This window comes from Meriones unguiculatus, chromosome 2 (assembly GCF_030254825.1).
Source record: "Meriones unguiculatus strain TT.TT164.6M chromosome 2, Bangor_MerUng_6.1, whole genome shotgun sequence".
Classification (NCBI taxonomy): domain Eukaryota; kingdom Metazoa; phylum Chordata; class Mammalia; order Rodentia; family Muridae; genus Meriones; species Meriones unguiculatus.
Window position 1 is genome coordinate 142,328,135 of NC_083350.1, and position 19,111 is coordinate 142,347,245.

General features: G+C 42.1%; 2 protein-coding genes across 4 annotated transcripts in view; one reads left to right on the forward strand and one right to left on the reverse strand.

Moving 5' to 3' along the window:
• Positions 1–825: 825 nt before the first annotated feature.
• Dnajc19 (DnaJ heat shock protein family (Hsp40) member C19) lies at positions 826–4,823 on the reverse strand. The gene is made up of 6 exons (XM_021650426.2): positions 4,685–4,823; positions 3,802–3,853; positions 3,655–3,728; positions 2,732–2,811; positions 2,215–2,285; positions 826–984 (listed from the first exon to the last, which is right to left on the reverse strand). The coding sequence occupies exons 1-6, from the start codon at positions 4,685–4,687 to the stop codon at positions 914–916; spliced, it is 351 nt and encodes a 116-aa protein (XP_021506101.1). The 5' UTR covers positions 4,688–4,823; the 3' UTR covers positions 826–913.
• The window catches only part of LOC132652461 (uncharacterized), a 607,788-nt gene continuing 593,362 nt past the window's right edge, over positions 4,686–19,111 (forward strand). For 2 of the 3 annotated variants that reach the window (XM_060378221.1, XM_060378223.1), the window contains exons 1-2: positions 4,686–4,852; positions 18,677–18,765. In XM_060378221.1, the coding sequence (XP_060234204.1) occupies positions 4,686–4,852; positions 18,677–18,765 (256 nt within the window). The remainder of the gene's footprint in view (positions 4,853–18,676; positions 18,766–19,111) is intronic. The other variant, XR_009590080.1, reaches the window with a different exon arrangement.

Consider the following 19,111-nt stretch of genomic DNA (forward strand, 5'->3'; position numbering starts at 1 on the left):
GGATACAAAATAGAAAGTAACCCTTTATGACTTGTTTAACTCTCTGGCAAGCCCTCATTAGCTGAAAGTTGGGACAGGGTAAATGCCACAGGGACCACTGATTAGGGGTTTTACCTCCAGATGTGTGCAGGTCATTACATACCACAGTCTTGCCCTTCAGTCACTGGGGTTTACAATGCAAAATATTAGAAAACCCGAAGCTCTTTTCAAGTGCTGGGATTAAAGGCTGTGTGTAACAGTTTGCTCTGAATATTAAGCCTGGTTATAACAACTGTAAGTCTGAATTAAGTGAAAATCAGCAAAGTATTTAAGAGACTACTACTCTAAATAATACTTAGCGTTTTAATGTAGTTGGCTACAGTGGCAGAGACAAGTGGATCTCTGATTTCAAGGCCAGCCTGGTATGCATAGTGAGTTACAAGACAGCCAGAGCTACAGAACAGAGACCCTGTCATTTTTTTTTTCTTAATTTATTTTAATGTGTCAAAAATCTGGCAAGTGAATTAAGTAATTTCTTAGATGGAAGTACAGTGTTCAAGTACCAATCTGGACCAGTTGTACCTTTGAGTTTTACCTGCCAAAGATAAGACCTCCTGCTTCAGTGGTTACGCTGCCTGTCTCAGTTGATTGCAGTGGGGCATTCTCAGAGAAAGGCCTTAGCCTTGAGCAACCTGAGTATCAAATTTCTTTGCTAAGTAAGTTGATGAAGTGTTTAAATTTTATATTTATATCTGTTTGTAATCATAATTGCTAATACTTGTAGTAGTCTGAAATCCTGAAAATCTGAACAAAATATACCAAGACACTGATTCAGCTTATGCCAAGTCATTTTCACAAGTTATGCTCTGAAGCATTTTTATTACAAAATATACTCATACATAGACTAATGGGCTTAAAATTCATCACATTTACTTTATTTTTTAGCTTGTCCTTCTAGTAAGTCTTTAGCTTCATTGATTTTGGCTGCTATATAAGGAGATCCTCCTATAGAAGAAAGGGGGGGGAAGACACAGTTTATAACACATTCTATACTTGCAGTTTAAGGATCCCAGGGCTTAACAAAAATCATATCTTTGTTTTTTAAAAAGCAACTATGATAACCATAAAATAGGTTACTAATTTACAGGGTAAAATATTGGACCAATGGGAAAGGAGATGTTTCCACACAGAAGTTTTACCATTTTTAAGAAATCTTAAATGGGATGTGGCCCCTCCCATATACGCTTCTGAAACTCTCAGCCTATTCATCACTGCACATGTGAACATAATCCACTGTCTTCCTCACAGGCTTCTGAGCTTATGTTGGAAAAACTTACCTGCTTTACATTCTTTTCTGCTTCAGTTTTCCTCTCAATATTAGCTGATCCTTTCTAATGTCAAGATTTGGTGTTCTGCTAAGCCCATTAAAGAGGATGCTGGTAGAATGTGTGGTACAGGCTCTATCATCCTCAACAGAAGACCTCAAGTCATGCAAGCTAAATTTCTTACACTGTGAAGTCACATCCTAAACATTTAACCTGTCTAAATGTTATTACCCTTTTTTTTCCTACAAGCAAAAAGGTCTGTGAGTGACAACAGATTGCTTTTGTCATTTAAGGCTACTCTGAAGTGTATTAAAAGCAGCAGCTTATAGGTTTCCATATGTAATTATTCCAAGTGTCCACAATAAATGGAGGCTACTTTAAGAGTTTTCCTTAATAAAACTCAGACTTGGGTAGTTATGAGCCTAAGCAAAAACATAGCAAAACATAAAATATAGCCAAGAGTTAGGATGTACATCCTAGCACTTGGGACTGAGGCAGGATGGTCATGAGGTTTAGGCTAACTTTAACTACATAGCAAGATGTCCTAAAAACAACAACAAAATGTCTACTTGTACTTGTGGCCTTCATTATTGGAGGATATAAACACAGAACCTAAAAGTAGTATGAATGTTCATTATTACCACCACATCACAGTAGTTCTTATATTGTTCGCTAACCTTTGTTCTGGTGAGACAAGGTGTCACTGCAGCCCAGGCTGGCCACTGATCCTTTTTCCTTAGGCCCCAGAGTGCTGGGATTACAGGAGTATGCCACCATATCTGGTGGATTTCATTTAATACACTACAGTGTGAGCCACAACTGGGAGGCTGCTCACATGCACATTTAGACATTACTCTTATAACGTCAATAGTAATAGTAGTTCATCCAACATATTTAAGTGATTGCTTACCCTTGTCTGGGTGATTTAAGAGCATAATCCGTCGATGAGCATCCCTGATCTTTACTTTGTTGGCAGTAGGGCTGATTTGAAAAGGAAAACATACTTGTTGCTTTAGTTTACTTAAAATCACATGAACTACAGAAGGGCCAGATTAAACACTGAGAAACTAGTAAAGCAACAAAATTATGAAAAGCTATTTGTGAGCCTCACACAGATGTGAAATGCATTTTCTAAATCAGAAGCAAAAGTGCTTAAAAAAGACAATGCAGCTGAGTAGACAATCTTCATTTGCAAGAGCAGAATTTAACTTCAGCTCACTTCAGGTAGCAGTGAGCACTGTCGCAGTCTTACATAAAGGGGAGTGCTTCTATGGGAATGGTAGGCTGCAGGATGTTCATGAAGGGGTATCAAGCTCCAGTGACCAACATAAGAATGTCTTCTTAGGACAAAATTCCCAATTGCAATTCTCAAATACTAATGGGAATTATCTTACCCTACATCTTGCATTAATGAGAAGGAATCTTACCTCACACCTAGTATCAATGCTGCCTCCCGTTTTGTCATTTTGGGTTCAAACCCACCTCTATAGTACCCACCACTGAAGGCCTGAAAGGGAAATTGAATTGGAAGGAAAAATTAATGACATAAACAGCATGTAGGTAAGTTATCAGTAAAGTTTACAATACATTTCCGAGAACTACAAGTGTATTTCCCAAGGTATTTTATCTTGGTAAGTGGTAACCAACTTGTTTAACAAGTGTTAAATACCATTTCTTCCAGCCAAACTAGAACAAACTCTCCAAAGGATACAAATCAGGAATAAAAACATGAGTGAATGGAGACCATACTCATCCATATTTCCAACAAAAACTTGATCCTCATAAAACAGTATCAAAAGTTATCAAGAGAACACCTGGAGATCTTTTATCTATGTGGCTTAAGGCAAGCACTAAAACAAGGTTTTATGATAATGTAAGGGAAATGTATGATATGATAATGTAAGGTCCATAAGGACCTTAACCTTGACAGAAATCAAGCAAACTAAGGTTTTATGCTGCTGCCCAAGCTGTCCATGACTTCTCAAACTCATGAGCAGAAGCAGCTTTGTGTGCTTCACCCAGTTGAGGTTTGTTCTTAATCACAACAGGGGTATGGTTTGAATGCAGTTATAGCCACTGCAATGCTACCTATGTGACAGAGCAGATGAGGGAAGGGGGGTGGATGGACAGGATACTAAGGTCAACAGTATGTGCAGTAAAGTTAACTGTAAACTACCTTTCACAGTAAACCTGGGAAGGTCACCCACCCTCAGCTGTCACATGTGAAAACCAATTCCTAGTGTGGCATGACTGCAACTCCCCACTGAACTTCATGGGCCTGTGGAATTCAGGCTAGGAATGCTGCTCTAGGCTTCAAATACACAGGCAATACATTCAGCAAAATTCTTACAGATTTTGGTAGGCTCTGAAAAACTTGTTTTACTTGAGGCTCCACATGCTTCATGGCTTGTAAAACGTAACGGCCTAAAAACCAAAGCAATAGAATAAGCAAATTAATCCATCACCAGTCTTCTCCACCCCCAAACCATAAACAAACCTGCAAATCCTGCAGCAGCAATGGTCAGTCCGACTGCTACCACTGTACTGGCCTGGTAATGGAGGAAAAGAGCAAATTCTTAGTTCTCTAATTGCCACCTAGTCTGTGTCCAGAGTACATTACAACCTTCATTTCTGTGAAAGCTGGATTCTTTCCCCCTTTTCTGAGAGGACTAGGGTGTCACATATACTAGGCAGGTACTATACTGGTAGAATTATGTATTCAGCCTTTGCGAAAGTTCCACTTTTATTCTGAGGTGGAGCCTTACTAAGTTATCCAGGCTGGCCATGAATTTGTGATCCTTCTGCCTTAGCTTCCTAAGTAGCTTGAACTATACAGAGTGCAGCACCGCGCCTACTGGAAGAAAAAAAAAAATTCTGATAGAAATATTTTGCCTTTAAAACCACTACAGTTTGGCGCTGTGCACGATGGTGGCCTGCATTTATTTAATCCCAGCAGCTGTAAGACATTGGCAGGTGGATCTCTGTAAATTCTGGGACGGTCAGGACTACATTCTGAGACTATTTAAAAAACAAACAAAAAAAGCCAATGCAATTTGTATACACAATTTATTGTCGGGATGTGAGATTTTTCACTAAGAAGAAAACAGCACTTGAACCCCATTCTAGTTTAAATAAGACCGGGAGAAGTAAGATTCCTGCTGGATTAGGAAACCGTGCTTGCAAAGGCTCCCTGAAAGATTCCCATAGGGTGGAGGGGAGGACTGGCGTGGGGTTGAACAGCTCGACCTCCCAGGAGGCACAAACGTTTGCCTGCAGCAGAGGATCAGGGGTGTCGTCTGAAGACTGCGGGAGGCCGGGGCAAAGGTCTGTCTCCGAGCCGGCCAGCACCCTTTCGGAGCCCGTCAGCGCGGGCCACTCACCATGACTCCACTCCGCGGCCCGGCACTGCGTGCTCATGCCAGCGTGAGCCCACCGCCACAGTATGCCTGTGTAGAACGATGCGGCCAAGGGCGCACAGCCGCCAGTTCCAGCAGAGCGGCGCAACACGGCAGAGGCGCCGTAAAGCGAGTCGGAAACTGTCGCACAAGGTGCTGCAAAAGGGGTCCCGGCAACTCTAGCTGACTGAAAGGTCGAACGGGGGCGGGACTTGCTATGACCTCTGCTCTAGGTTCCTGATGTGGAAGTTTATTAGCGGCCCTAAAATGTGTTTTCACGCTAAAACGTATATACTTAACTTTGCTTTGCATAGATTATTCCATCCAGCACGTGAAAATAGTTTTTCAGGTGGGATATTCTCATGATACATTTTGTTTTCACTCCACGTCTTCTGTGCATCTTTTGCTACCCTGCTGTGGCCGGTAGATAACAAGAAGCCCCAAGACTGATCTTCATGGTCTGCAAAGACATCGTTTTTCTTCTGGCTTGGAACTTAGTTAGATCTATAATCGGATCAGAAATATATGGGAAACGATTTATTTCTAGTCTTAATTTTCCATCTCCTTTCTTGGGTCTACTTTAGGCTTACATGGATTTGTTCCTAAAGAACAAAACTGCTGTGTGTTCATTGTTTATTTTTTCTCTCCTGTTTTAGCCTGACTTACTATTTTTCTAATTAAAAGAACTGCGCGTACCTGTGTTTTCCAGAGCATGTGATTGGTTGGAATGACAACGAGCTTGACCAGAATGAAAGTGGCTAGGAGATGTCTTTCTGCATAAAGGCTCTATGCTGTGAGGAAATATAAGCCATATATCATCTCAGGGGAAGCGAGAAAATTAAGGTAGCTTAACTAACTGCTAATGACATTTCTTGACTCCATTTTATCTTGGCAGTCTTTGCCTGCTCCTCCCTAAGTTTTCCCCTTTGTAGTTAGGGATTCATTATGTGAATGTATCATATTTTGCTTCTTTTTAAAATTTGTTCATGAGTTGTTTCTGTGATGTAGCTGTTGTGAAGGTCGTTTCAGTGGCCATGGAGGCACAGAAACTAGGCTGAGACTGTTATTTCAGTTCTCTTGGTTTTGTGGGCAGAAATGAAATCCATGCGTCCTGTCTGTGATAACTCTGTTTTTACTTGCTGTCATGGTTTGAATCTGAACTGTCTCTCAGAGGCTCATGCATTGATGCATGAACATGCATGTGTGCATGTGTGTTGAAGGCTCAGTGCTTGTGGAAGGGATGTTTTAGATTAGGGCTTTGGGAGGTAACTGGATCTTGAGGGCTCTAATCAGTGGATTAATCAGTGATGGGTCCTGGCTTTGTGTTCTCTTGGGAGATGAAGGAGACTTAGCTGAATTGTAGTTATGCAGAGCAGGTCTTTGTCTCCACATCCTTGCCCACATTTGATATCTTCTTTATTTAATAGTAGTCTTGCTAATGAGTGTGAGGTGGCAACTCATTGTACTTTTGACTTGAGTTTCTTCTGATCAGTAATATGGAGTGCTTTTTTAATGTGCTTAATAAATATGTATATGCCCCTTTGGGGAAAATATTCAAGTCTTTTTGCCCATTTTGGGTTGGGATTTTTATTTGTTGAGATTCAGAAGTTCTCTATGTATTCTGTATATCACTTATCAGTTATAGGATTTACTGCTATTTTCCCCTTCCAAGTGATGCCTTTTTACTCTGCTGATAGTGTGTTTTGAGGTACAGCATTCTAACACTGTATAAAGTTCAATTGTTGTCTTTTCAGTTCTTTGTTATTTTTGTTATCTGGGCATTTGAGTCACAACCAAAGCCAATGTCATGAATGATTTGCCCTGGGTTTTCTTTTAGGGATTTTGTAGTTTTCAGTCTTTGATCCAATATGAGTTGCCTTTCCTATTGAACATTAGGCAAGTGGCTCCATCATTTTGCACATATGTGGGTAGTGTCCCAAGCATCACTTTACTTGCTAAGTGGTAAAGGTTAAGGTGAAAGTTCAGAAGCCACCTTGTGGGGAGAGTTCTAGTGGGTGTCTGACATCTTTTTTGTTGTTGTTCTTTAGGACAGCCATAACAAATTTCCACAAGCAGGTAGGTTTATGTAATGGAAATGTTTTCTTTACATTCTAGAGGCTGGACATGTGAGATCAGGGCACTGGTAGGGGTAGTTTCTCTCCTGACTAGCTAGCAAAATATAAAAATGAGAGAAAAGGAAAACTTAACAATCAGCTTTCAAAGAAAACACTTTCCTTGTGGCCATTGCTGACTATCGTTGCCTGGCTGAGTGACAGCTATGTGTAAGAAGTGCACTTGGCTTTGCTTTTCTGCTGCTGAAATCAGGTCCACATCTCATGGAAGAAGCTAACTGAACACTTCCAACTGATCACATGTTTGGCTTACAAGCTAAGAAGTGGTAACAGAAGTTAAATATCAAGGTTTCTTCTTTTGGCCTGGCCTATTTCTGGAGAAGGAGCCTCATTTGGAATGGTTTGATTCTGGGTTTCCTGTAATCATTTGGAACAAATTCAGGAAGAAAACAGAGAACACAGGTTGAGCTAGGACTTAGGAATGATCAGAACATGGCTGGAAGTCCACAGGTACGAGTGCACTCAAACATGCAGCAAGATGAACTTTGTTTTACTCACTTTTCTAACAAAAATAACAACAACAACAAAACAGTACTAAGTGCACTACACAGATCTCTCTTTTGATTGTGCTTCTAACTGAATCACCATCTGCTATTTGGAAATTGTAATTCGTTTTAAAATTTACATTTAAATAGAAATCATTCAGGACATACTGTTTGATCAGCATCTGCATAAGAGAATTATTCTTATGGTTTGGTCTTACTATTGACTTCAGTGCCTCAACTATTCCATGGAATCTCAAATGTGTTGCTAAAACCCTGGTTGCTATACAGAGGCAATGACTGTGTGCTGTTCTGTCCCCAGCTCCCCTTACCTACAGCACCTTTTACTTACCGAGCACATAGCTTTAACTGCCATGGTCACTGGGGCTTTTCTGTGTTCTCTTAAAGGAAAGCTGCCAAAGTTGATGAGTCCAAATTTGACTTTCTCTCCTAAACACATCCAAGCTTCACCAAGATCTGCCTGCATCCTTCTGTGATTCTGATTTTAATGGTTGATATACTGCCAGCTGACTCAAGGCCTGAGCACATATCGCCAGTCTTCAGATCTGATTGTGTAGCTCCCATACCATGTCCTGCTGTTCTTTGTACTTACAAAAGGAAACATGAGCAGCACACAGGAATTAATTTAGGAACAATTGGCAGCTGAGTTACAACTTTACCATTATGGAGAGGTTTCCATAGGCTTGGTATTTTTCAGTGGATGCAATAATTAGAGCTGGGTGGGTGGCCTCCTGTTGCCATGATGCATTGGACAATGATGACTAAGCTGGTCTTCTGCCTCCAAGTCTTTCCGTTTGTGAAAGGAGATGTTGAAATGGGTCATTCTCAACCACTATTATTATTTCCTCCTCTTTTTCCTTTCCTCCCTCTTTTCTCTTGCTCCTCTTTTACTCCTCCTCTTCTTTTTCCTTCATCTTTTCTTCATATTCTCTTCCCTTCTCTTCTTCCATTTCCTTTACCCTTCTCCCTTCCCATTCTTCTTTTCAATTCTAGGGGTTGAAACCAGAGCTTCACATATGCTAGGTAAACACTCCACTAATGAGATACACTCCAGCTTTTAAAATAAATTATCTTTTGAATAAGATAATTGTGTAGAGCACTGTTGTTGTTGTTGTTTTTAGTTAGCCACACTTTGATAAGTGGAAATGGAACCACAGTTATATAAAACATAAGAATGATGTCGGCAAAATAGAATCATTTTTAGTCCGCATTCCCCACAGGAATGCCAGTTTTGATTGTCACTCACAGATGAGAGTTTCTTTTTAAGAACCCAGGAGACTACAAGAGAAGAGAGAGTGGGGGAGAAAGAGAAAATGAACAAATGTGCAGGTAAACTGAATGGGAAAAACACCTCTCCTCCTCCAGTGCTTCACAGCTCAGTGCCGTGAGACAATGCTGGCCCTGAATTTCTTCCATGGGACAGGGTGAGACTGTTGTGGGTTTTTTGTCCTCCTCAGTGATGGGGACACTTCCCAAGAGGACATGGCATGGGGAGATGCTGGCCGTGGGTACAGTTTCAGTTACAGAAGATAGAAAGCTTCTGGGCTCACAGTGTGTGCCATGGTGAGTGTGGCTTCCCATACTGTAAAGTGTACTGGACACTTGCAAAGATGGTTGTGGTTTGAATGCCATGCCCCTCATAGTTTTGGGCACTTGAATACTTAACCCAAGGTTGGCAGTGCTGTTTGGGGAGGTTTAGAAGGCATGTTCTTGCTAAAGGAAATGCATCACTGGGGGCAGGATTTGAGAACTTAAAGGCTTGCCCCCCTTCCTGTTAGCTTTCTCAGCTTTGTTTTGTCTGTTGAAGCTGTGAGCGCTCAGCTTCCAGAATTTGCTTGCTAGCAGGCTTCTCCCTCTGTGATGGAACCATAAGCCCAGATAAATTCTTTCTTCTGTAAGTTACCTTGGCAATGGTATTTTATTACAGCAACAGAAAAGTAACTAGCTCAAGAGTGAATCATGTGTTTTTAACACATTTGTTGTAGCCATGTTACTTGATGGATACATTAATTAGCCTGATTTTTACAGCATGCACACATCTTAAAGCCACAAATCCTTAAATATGTTAGCGATCACATAACAAACAAACTCAGAGTCGCACAGTAAATCTTTAAAGAAACTGAATTGTTTGATACACACTTATACAATTCTTTTGTGGGAGGTTGGGTGGGGCTGAGGATAAAACCCAGGGCCTTGCACAGTGTTGACTTTTCACTTATGGAAAATTATTTAAATATGAAAATGCAACACCAGACACATTATGCTAGAAGAAATCAATATATATGTAACTCAAGTTAAGAAAGTAGAAAATACTCATTTGTTGAAATCAAATTACTCGTAGAAAGTTACATTTGATTTTGACTTAGATATGGGGTAGTTTTCTTGTATTTTGGCATGCTTAATTACAATTCAGTGGTTTAACTAGTCTCCTTTAGTTAGTTTATGTATAAATATAAATTACTGAAGATGCATACCTCATAATAGGTAGAGCTGGTGTCAAAATACCTAAATTCTGGCGTTAAGTATTTAAACTGTAATTTGAGGACCATGTGGCTATATAGTGTATTGTAAATGCACTTAGTTCATAGGGAGAAATTCCCAATACATTGTTCTATTTTTTTTTTTTTTTCTAAATGTGTCAGACCCATGAATGCTTGTTGGGAATGGGACTAGACTTGAGTTTCACACAAGAGACTTTGAATTTGGGCTGGAGGGATGGCTCAGTGGCTAAGAGCACAGGCTGCACTTCCAGAGGTCCTGAGCTCAATTCCCAGCAACCACATGGTGGCTCATAACCATCTATAATGGGATCTGATGCCCTCTTCTGATATGCATAATGACAAAGCGCTCATACATAAATGAATAAATATGTTTAAAAAAAAGAGACTTTGAATTTAAGAAAACAAGGCTGAGAGAGAGCTCAGAGAGGCAGTGTCCAATGTGGTGGTTAGCATTAAGGGTCACCTTGACAGGACTGAGAGAGGTCTCTGGGTGTGCTGGCTAACTTTTATGTCAACTTGACATAGGCTAGAGTCATTTGGGACAAGATAATCTCAATTGGGAAAATATTCTCACAAGATTGACCTGTAGGCAAGCGTGTGAGGCATTTTCTTAGTTAGTAATCAATGTGAGAATGCTCAGGCCTCTGTGGAAAGTGCCACTCCTGGGCCCATGGTGTTATAAGAAATCAGGCTGAGCTAGCTATTAGGAGTCATCCAGTAAGCATCATCCCTTCATGGCCTCTGCATCAGTACCTGTCTCCAGGCTCCTGCCTTGAGTTTCTGCCCTGACTTCCCCAGATGTAGTCCCTGAACAGTGGACTACAAGCTGTGAGCTGAAATAAACTCTTTCCTCCCCAAGTTGCTTTTGGTTATGGTGTTTTTATCACAGCAACAGAAACTAAGACACTGGATATGCCTACCAGGATTATCTTGGTTATGCTAATTGATATGGAAAGACCCATGGAAACTACAGGCAGCACCATATCCTGGGCAGGGGGTCCTAGACTGTGTAAAATGTACAAATCTTTTTATAGAGTGGACAGGATGATAATGTAAAGTCCTGAACCACCATCCTGTAGGGAGCTGTGGTGGGATTATGGAGATAACTTTGGTGAAGCACTTTGAAAGTTTTTTTGTCATTTCTTCTAAGCAAGTGTCAAGTGATCATAGAAGTTTACCTCTAAGAAAATGCTGAACTGTTAAGGTCTAATGCAATATAAAAATAGTTTGCTTGTTGGTATCTATCATCTGGCTGTTTTATCCTGAAGTGTCTATATGGGACCTCTGTTTATCCTTTGCCATCATGAACTTAATGTAGCTGATGCTAGCTGCTTAGTCTAGCCTAAGTCAAAGGAGAGATAGTCACTCATTTATTTGTCTATGCCAGCACCTGTCTCCTTGGCTGGGTGAGAGATATACGCCCAGAGGAGAAATATACATGGTTTACTGGGAGAAAACAGCTGCCCACCACTTATCAGGCTTAATCTCTTTTGCCTGTATTGTTTTATGTAAATGTTTTCTAACTTGTAGAAGGTATATTAGATTCTAGAGGGCTTCTCTACCCCAGCTAGTTCCCCAATAATTGAGTCAGAGACCTTTTAGATTTATAATAAGTTTTAAGGCACTAGAGCTAGGCAGATACCAACCTTCTAAACCATTTTGCTATTTTCCAACTACACACCCCATGTTACTTGCCATGATTGTTCCTGCCTGGGCTGCTTCTGTTCCATCAGGCCAGCCCTCATGGCCCTGTGCTCATGGTGCACACTGCCCCAGGGTGATTTCCTTCTCTCCTGCTTCCTGTCCTGATACATCTTCTCCCAAGCCTTGAAACCTAAGCTCCACCTACTTCTCTTCTGCCCAACTATAGGCTGTCAGCTACTTTATTTAATGAGCCAGAGAATATTGGCAAGCAAAGTTTACACCACATCACTTGGTGTAAGTGAGAATGTGGTCATCTGGGCGGCAACCAGATCCTGGGGGCTAGTAATTAGCATTCGGATACATAGCACCAGTCCAACCAATAATTCCCTATTTTTGTCTAAATAAAAAGGCTCTTTCTCTTATAGTACTAAGCCCCATATAGCAATAGAAAATATGTTTATTGTCTTTGATACTTTGGGGGGCCCTAGGAACTGAGGAATGCCTGCTTCTAGCATCCACTGAATCATCATATATACGTATATGTACATGTATATTTTTCTGTATATTGCTTTTATGTTTGTATGGGCATATTGTGGGTTCATGATATCCATGGAGTTCAGAAGGCGGCACTGGACACCCTGGAACTGGAGTTATGGATGATTGTGGCCATGTGGGTGCTGGGAATGAAACCCCCAGGCTCTCTTCAAGAGCAGCAAGTGCTTAACCACAAAGCAGTCTCTCCAGCCACTAAATATTTTTTTAAAAACATGAACAGAAGATTAATACATCTATAACTTAATCAGGGGCTTTCAGTCACCCTTCATTGTCCTCACCTGCCCCTGGACACTATGAGAGAAAGGGCTGGGAAGGTTCTCACCAGTGGAGACCTCTTTCCTCTCTGGCATCAGTTCTCAACATGTGGGTCATGACCCTTTTGGGGTGGAATGACCCTTTCACAGGGGTTGCATATCGGACATCCTGCGTATCGTATATTTACATTATGATTCACAACAGTAGCAAAATTACAGTTATGAAGTAGCAATGGGACAATTTTTGTGGTTGGGAGCCAGCACAATGTAAGGAACTATATTAAAGGGTTGCAGCATGGGGAAGGTTGAAAACCACTGCTCTGTGGAGAGGTACAGTAGGAATCATGGGCAGCTTTCACAGATTTTGGCTTTTTACCATTGTGGCAAACTGTTAATCGGTCCCGAAGGCCTTCCCAAGACTCATCAGCATCAAATTTGGTATCTTATATACTTCTTTTGTTTTAGGGAGTCTGGTTTTCTGAAAAGCTGCTCACAGTAGTCTCCAATTGACATGTCTGGCTTTTTCCTTCTTATTCACTTTTACGTGTTTTAGCACCTCACAGAGCTTGTTTATATGTTGATGGAAGTGATTCTGGTCTGCAGAAACCCATCTCAGTTTACAAAGATCATGTCCTGACACTGGACTCACCAAAGCCACTAAAGCTTCTTCCAGGTCCCCAGATCCCCACTGAGCAGCCATCTTGGCCTTTGACATGTGTTCACTGTGCACAGCCGTGCTCACACAGAGCAGCTGCCTTGGCCTCAGACACAGGCATCTCTGTACTCACACACTGAGTACTACTTATCAAACAGACATGCCACCCTGTACCACACAGAAGAAGACAGCCTCACCGGGATTTTCCTCACGGTCTCCCCTCTCAGACTTTGCCTCTGCATGGAGAACTGAGCCCCCAGGCAACTGCTAACATTACAAGCAGACACACTATCTCATACCATATAGGAAAAAGTAGCCATTTCAAGTACCGGCAGATAGGTCTAGAATAAAGCCCTCTCTGCATGGTCCTTAAGAAAGGGCTCCCTGTGAGAGGCTTCACTGAGGCTTGGGATGGACCCAATACTGTGTAAAGGCAGACAGCAAGATCTAGCATGTTACAAAACTTATGTTTCAAGATGATAAAAACAAGATGTCTCATATCATCACCAATATAGAAAAAAAATTCATATAAGCAGGAACCATAAGAGGAAGAAAATTAGCTGATAGAGATGTGGCCAGAAATGATAAAAATCAGGAGAGAGGACCTGAAATAACAATGATATGTTTTACAAGTGTACTCAGGGACCTAAAGAGAAACACAAGGAAGACCAAGAGAAAAACTGAGGTTATCTAAGGACCCAGTAGAATTCTAGACACAAAACTCACAGTGTGGAATGGGCTTCTGTGGAGCATGCGGTTTCCTGACAGCGTGGCTCTTATCCTGTGTGACTGTGGACAGGCACTACATGGTTCACAAAATGACTTTCATAAAGCTAAGGAACTGAGGTCATCAACTAAATGGTGAACTCAAGAGCAAGGAACTCGTCTAGGGGCTGGAGAGATGTCTCAGCGGTTAAAGGCTCTTCCTGCCAAGCCTGAAGACCTGAGTTCAATGCCATGGACCTATGTGGTGGTGGGAGAAAACTGACTCCTGTAAGTTGTCCTTTGACTTTCACAACCCTCATACTAAGTCAGTCAACCAATAGATAAATAAGTGTGGGGAAAAAACCCTTTAAATAAAAAAAAAAAAAAAAGAAGGAAGGCAAAAGAAACCAGTCACTAACTTGTTTTACTCATGGTGGTGCTTGAGGAGAAGAAAGATTTGGGATCGTCTAACACCTATCCCCCAGGGCTGGGGGGCTGGCTCGTTTGGCAAAGTGCTTGCCATGTAAGCCTGAGGATCTGGGTTCTGTCTCTAGAACTCATGTAAAAAGCTAGGCATGGTGACCTGTGCCTTTCACCCCAGCAGTGTGGAGGTGGAGATAAGCAGATTCTTGTCGTTCAGTGGTCAATTAGCTCAGTTTACTTGGCAAGCTCCAGGACCCAGTAAAAGACCTCAAAACTGGGAATGGTGCATGGTAACTGAGAAATGACCCCTGAGATTGTCCTCTGGACTCCAAATGCATTCTCTCTCTCTCTCTCTCTCTCTCTCTCTCTCTCTCTCTCTCTCTCTCTCTCTCTCTCTCTCTCTCCAAATGCATTCTCTCTCTCTCTCTCTCTCTCTCTCTCTCCTCTCTCTCTCTCTCCAAATGCATTCTCTCTCTCTCTCTCTCACTCTCTCTCTCACACACACACACACACACACACATCTAAAGTTAGTACGAACATAATAACAGTTGGGGCTGAAGTGATGCCTCAGAGGGTAAGAGCATGCGCTGCTTTTGCAGAGGATGACTTAGGTTCCCAGCACTCATGTCGATGGCCTCCCAGCTAGCTGCCTGTAACTCCAGCTCCAGGGGATTTGGCTTCAGTGGGCACTCCACTCAACATGCACAGATCCCCAGCAGACAAGCATGCAAATACATAATTAAAAATAAAATAAAATTTCAGAAAAAGTGTATAGAAGAGCTAGGATTTCAACAAATTCTTCCAGGCTGAGTTAACAAATGGCTCTAATCTGGGTGTTCCAGGTGTGAGAGCAGCTAGGCCAGTCCACCGCTCTTTTCAGTGGGCCTTTCTTGGACATGATGGGAAGGGGTCGGGGAACACAGATACTGGCTGGCTTCCATCAGCGTTTCTCATCACAGCTTTGATCGTCATTTCTTTCCGTGTTCCTTCCAGCCTGCTTTAGAGGTGCTGAATCCTTTGCCTGAGGACAGGACTTGCCCTTTCTCCCACTAGCCCACAGGCCTTTAGGTTTTATTCTGAAGGAAGAGCAATAACCTGATGGTGGGCTAAATTTGGGGGTAGAGCTAAACTCTAGCCAGGGCTCTGAACTACAGTGAAAGATATGGAGATCCCCAGAAAAAAGGAAACAAGGCTGACTTAAACACAGCACATGGGGGTGGGGGTGGGGGGAGGCTTTACTGAGATATCACCCACCTGGCATACATAATGGCTCCCTTTAGGAGCCCAGGTTAACAGGTTCGATCAACTCCGCCATTGCCAGTCTCATGCCGGAACATTGTGCTTACCCAGCTTCAAAGGAAGCCTGTACTTGGTGGTGGTTTGAATGAGAATGCCCCCTTCCCCCAGGCTTATAAGTTTGCATGCTTAGTCCCCAGTTGAACTGTCCGGAAGGATTAGTAAATGTGTCCATGTTGGGGGAGGCTGTTGCTGGGGGTGGCCTTTGAGGTTTCAACACTCACATCAGTACCCCTGTCTCTACCTGCAGCCTGTGGAGCAGGATGTAAAGCTCTCAGCTCCTGCTCCGTTACCATGCCTGTCTGTTTCCTGTCGAAATGATCACAGACTCACTGTCTGCACTGTAGCCATCCCCCGGTTGAGTGCTTTCTTTTATAAGAGCTGCCTTGGTCACGGTGTCTCTTCACCACAATAGAACAGTGACTAAGATACACCATTTAGCCTGTACTCACTTATTCCCCACATCTGCCCCTGTCCTAGGTTTCATTAACTCACTTTCTCTCTATACCTTTGCATGTTCTGGATCGTTTAGATGAGTGAAGTCCTATGAACACATTGTCCTTGGTGATTTGCTTTTTAGTGTAGTGTTTTTAAGGACCACCATGTTGTAACGCAAGTCAGAACTTCCTTTTTATTGTTGCATAATATTCCATTGTGTGGAGTTACCACAGGTTTTCCTTGTTGTTGTTGTTTTTGGCTATTTCTCTATTGACAAACATATGGGGTTTAGTGACTTTTAAAAATATTGTTGCTATGAACAACTGTGTACATGTTTTTTGCATGGGTTAGGTTTTTGTTTCTCTTATGTATGACATAGAAAGTGTACTTTGTCATGTGTGTAGTAGGCCTGTGTTTAACATTTTAAGGAAATGGCAAGCTGTTCTTCAGAGACCTTTAAAGCTCATTCTACTATAAGACCAGTATCTACACTGACAAATGTCAAAATCAACCCTTCAGAATCCTAAACTCATTCAGAACTCAGAACTTATCTAGAGGAGCAAAGAAATCAGAGGAGCAACTGAATGTCAGTCGGAATACTTGACTTTGGGCTCCACTCTGCTCCCATCCTTCTTTGTCAGCTCCACTGTAGCCCCAGCCACCAGAAGGTCTGTAGTCACAATGTAGTTATAAAGCAGTGATTGGAAGCTTCTGTGGCAGACTGCTGGGCCCCGGAGGCCCTGCAAAAGCCCTGTCCCCAGGCTGGGGTTGTGATCCCCAGCTCCAGTGTGTTCCTTGAAGCCAGCCATGGCTTTAACACCAGAGCTGCCTGAGGTGCTGAGACCAGTTGGAAGCAAGGAGCTGGACCCTTGTGGGTGACAGGCACTTTGAGACCAGTGCATTTGGCAAGAAGGTGGGAGTTAAAGCGCAGGTTGCTGAGGGTCCCGGTCATATCTCCCTTCCCCTCCCAGGACTGCACCATGCCTCAGTCACAGTCTGTGGCTCTCCACCTCCTGCCTCAGCCTGCCAAGGGCTGGGACTTAGCTATTTGACACTACGGCCAGTTTAGGAACCGCTGTTTCTTTAAAGAGGAATGAAACGAAGGGAGGGAGGAAGAGGGAGATGGAGAAGAAGAGAGGGAGGGGGCGGCAGGCTCACTCTCATGAAGAGAGCTGGTGCTTTGCCATAATTTATCAAGTAGCTTAAACCTCATCTGTTGTGATGGAGACTGGAAAAGCGTGAGGAGGTGTAGTTTTATAAGTCTGAGACAGGTAATTCCCCCAACCCATGTTTGCAGCGATGTGCATCTTTGTTAGATTAAACCAGTGCCTCCAGCTGGGCTAGTGGCATTCGACCGATTGATTGGTAATGAGGCCAGCTATTTCGAATCCCTGCCAACGTGAAATGGGTTAGACAGGGGTTGTAAAGACAATGGTAGTTTCCATTTATTGAGCACTTACTATGCCTAGGTTTGGACTAGCCATTCATTATCTCCATGGGGGGCAGGGAGAGGACTGACAAAACCAATAGGGCACTGGATTGGATGACCTCTATGTGACCTTCAGCCCCAGGACTGTGAAGACAGAGCAGTATTAGGCAATTTGTCTGACATAAATATGTCTGTTGGCTCTTAGCTCCATTATTATCTTGGAAAATGTTCTCTGTAGCTCTAAATGTGTAAAGCCTGAGGTTGGGTGGAAATGGCTGGTCCAACCAATGCTTTCTTTCCCTGCTCTGCCTTCCACATCCTTAAAAACTGCAACAGGAGAGCATGTCATCAGCCATCTGAGGGACTTCCACAGTAGAACCCTAGAAGAACACATCTCTTTTTCAGTGTCTTTGCCACAGAACAAAAGGACCCATTTGAAAGCACTTGAGGAAGGGCTTCCTCCCTTGACAGTCTTGCTGTGGCTTCTAGTAAAATTGTGACCTGCCTTGTGATTAGATTAAAAAAATAAATAAATAAAAAAAGAATGTCTGTCATCTTTTGCACTCACCCTGGTTATCCTGGAAGTTTTGAAGTCTTTTGCCAAAATACACCCAGTATTACTTGCAAACCTAGGCTGCAAATATGAATTTAACAGTATTGTTACTTTCTGATTTGATCCTGGGTTGTTTTTTAAGAAAGTACTATTTTATATGTGCACATCTAAGTTCCTGTCACTTGTTCATTCCCTTCAGTTCATTTTTTCCCCCAATAAAATAGCCAGAAAGACGTGTAAAACCATTAGCTCCAGACTAAACAAAACAACAAGGAAATATTTAGATTAATGCATTTCAATGGACATTTTTGGAGGGTTACAGGCACAGGAACAAAAATAAAATTGCTATATGGTTGCCACACTTCAGAAAAAGAGTCAAGTTTAATGATAAAAGTGCTGGCCTTAGAGCGCCAGCCAGAATGGATAGGGTCTGAATAGGATTTAAAAACCCAACTGTGTGCAGAAATTAGAGTTTTGCCCTGAATCATATGGAATTACAGTGCTGGGTGCGTGTGCCATGCCTACACAATAAAACCCAGAGGAAGCAGCTATTTCTGTTGGTTTTATTAAACCAACCAAGCAATTTAATTCTTTTGTTCAGGAGAGTTCTACTTCATTGATTAACAAAAGCAGGGATATAATTTTTTCAGCCTTTTTGAAAAGCCTGAAATGTCAAGCCTTTTAAAGCAGATTATTGTGCCTCTGTGCAGTGAATACAGCCAGAGTAACCTTTTGTCTACAATTAAATATTCTAGCATAAATATAAAAGAAAATCAGAGATGGGAAAGATTGACTCACAAGAGATTGGAGAGGTAGATCCCCACACTGATACTGAAGCAGCTTGCTTCTAATTAAATATGCGGCTGACTCTCCATGCATTTGCTTTCAGCCACACAGAGGAGAAGCGGCTGAGGAGAGGAAGGAAGGAAGCTATCACATCATCTCTCTGTCCACAGGCTTTCCTTGGGGCTTATGAAGGTATTTTAGAATTTTTATATTGGCATTTTTCAGGGGAGATAAAGGTGAACCCTCAAGGGCAGTCAGACCTCAGTCTCGAAAGTTTAGACTTGCTTGTTGTACACCAACCTGACTTTCCTAGCTCTCTTCTTCCTCAGAAACCAAGGTTAATAGCGACGACTTTTGTTTTGAGGGTTGAAGCAATCCAGTTAGGCTGCAGCACCAAGTGACCTTTTGTTATTTTGAATTGGGGCTACTTACTGATTTTCCTCTTCTTTAGCCTATCGCATGATAAAGTCTTTAATGCATATTTTGGTATTTGTACCTTAAGAGTATGAACCCAGAAAGCAAAATTCCAGTATCCTTT

What these genes read in the sequence shown, in the direction of transcription:
- Dnajc19 (XM_021650426.2), bottom strand. An exon ending in TTCAGAGCCTACCAAAATCT is followed by an intron (nt 2,812 to 3,654) that starts GTAAGAATTTTG and finishes TTTCCCTTTCAG; the next exon opens with GCCTTCAGTGGTGGGTACTA. An exon ending in GCATTGATACTAGGTGTGAG is followed by an intron (nt 2,286 to 2,731) that starts GTAAGATTCCTT and finishes TTTTCAAATCAG; the next exon opens with CCCTACTGCCAACAAAGTAA.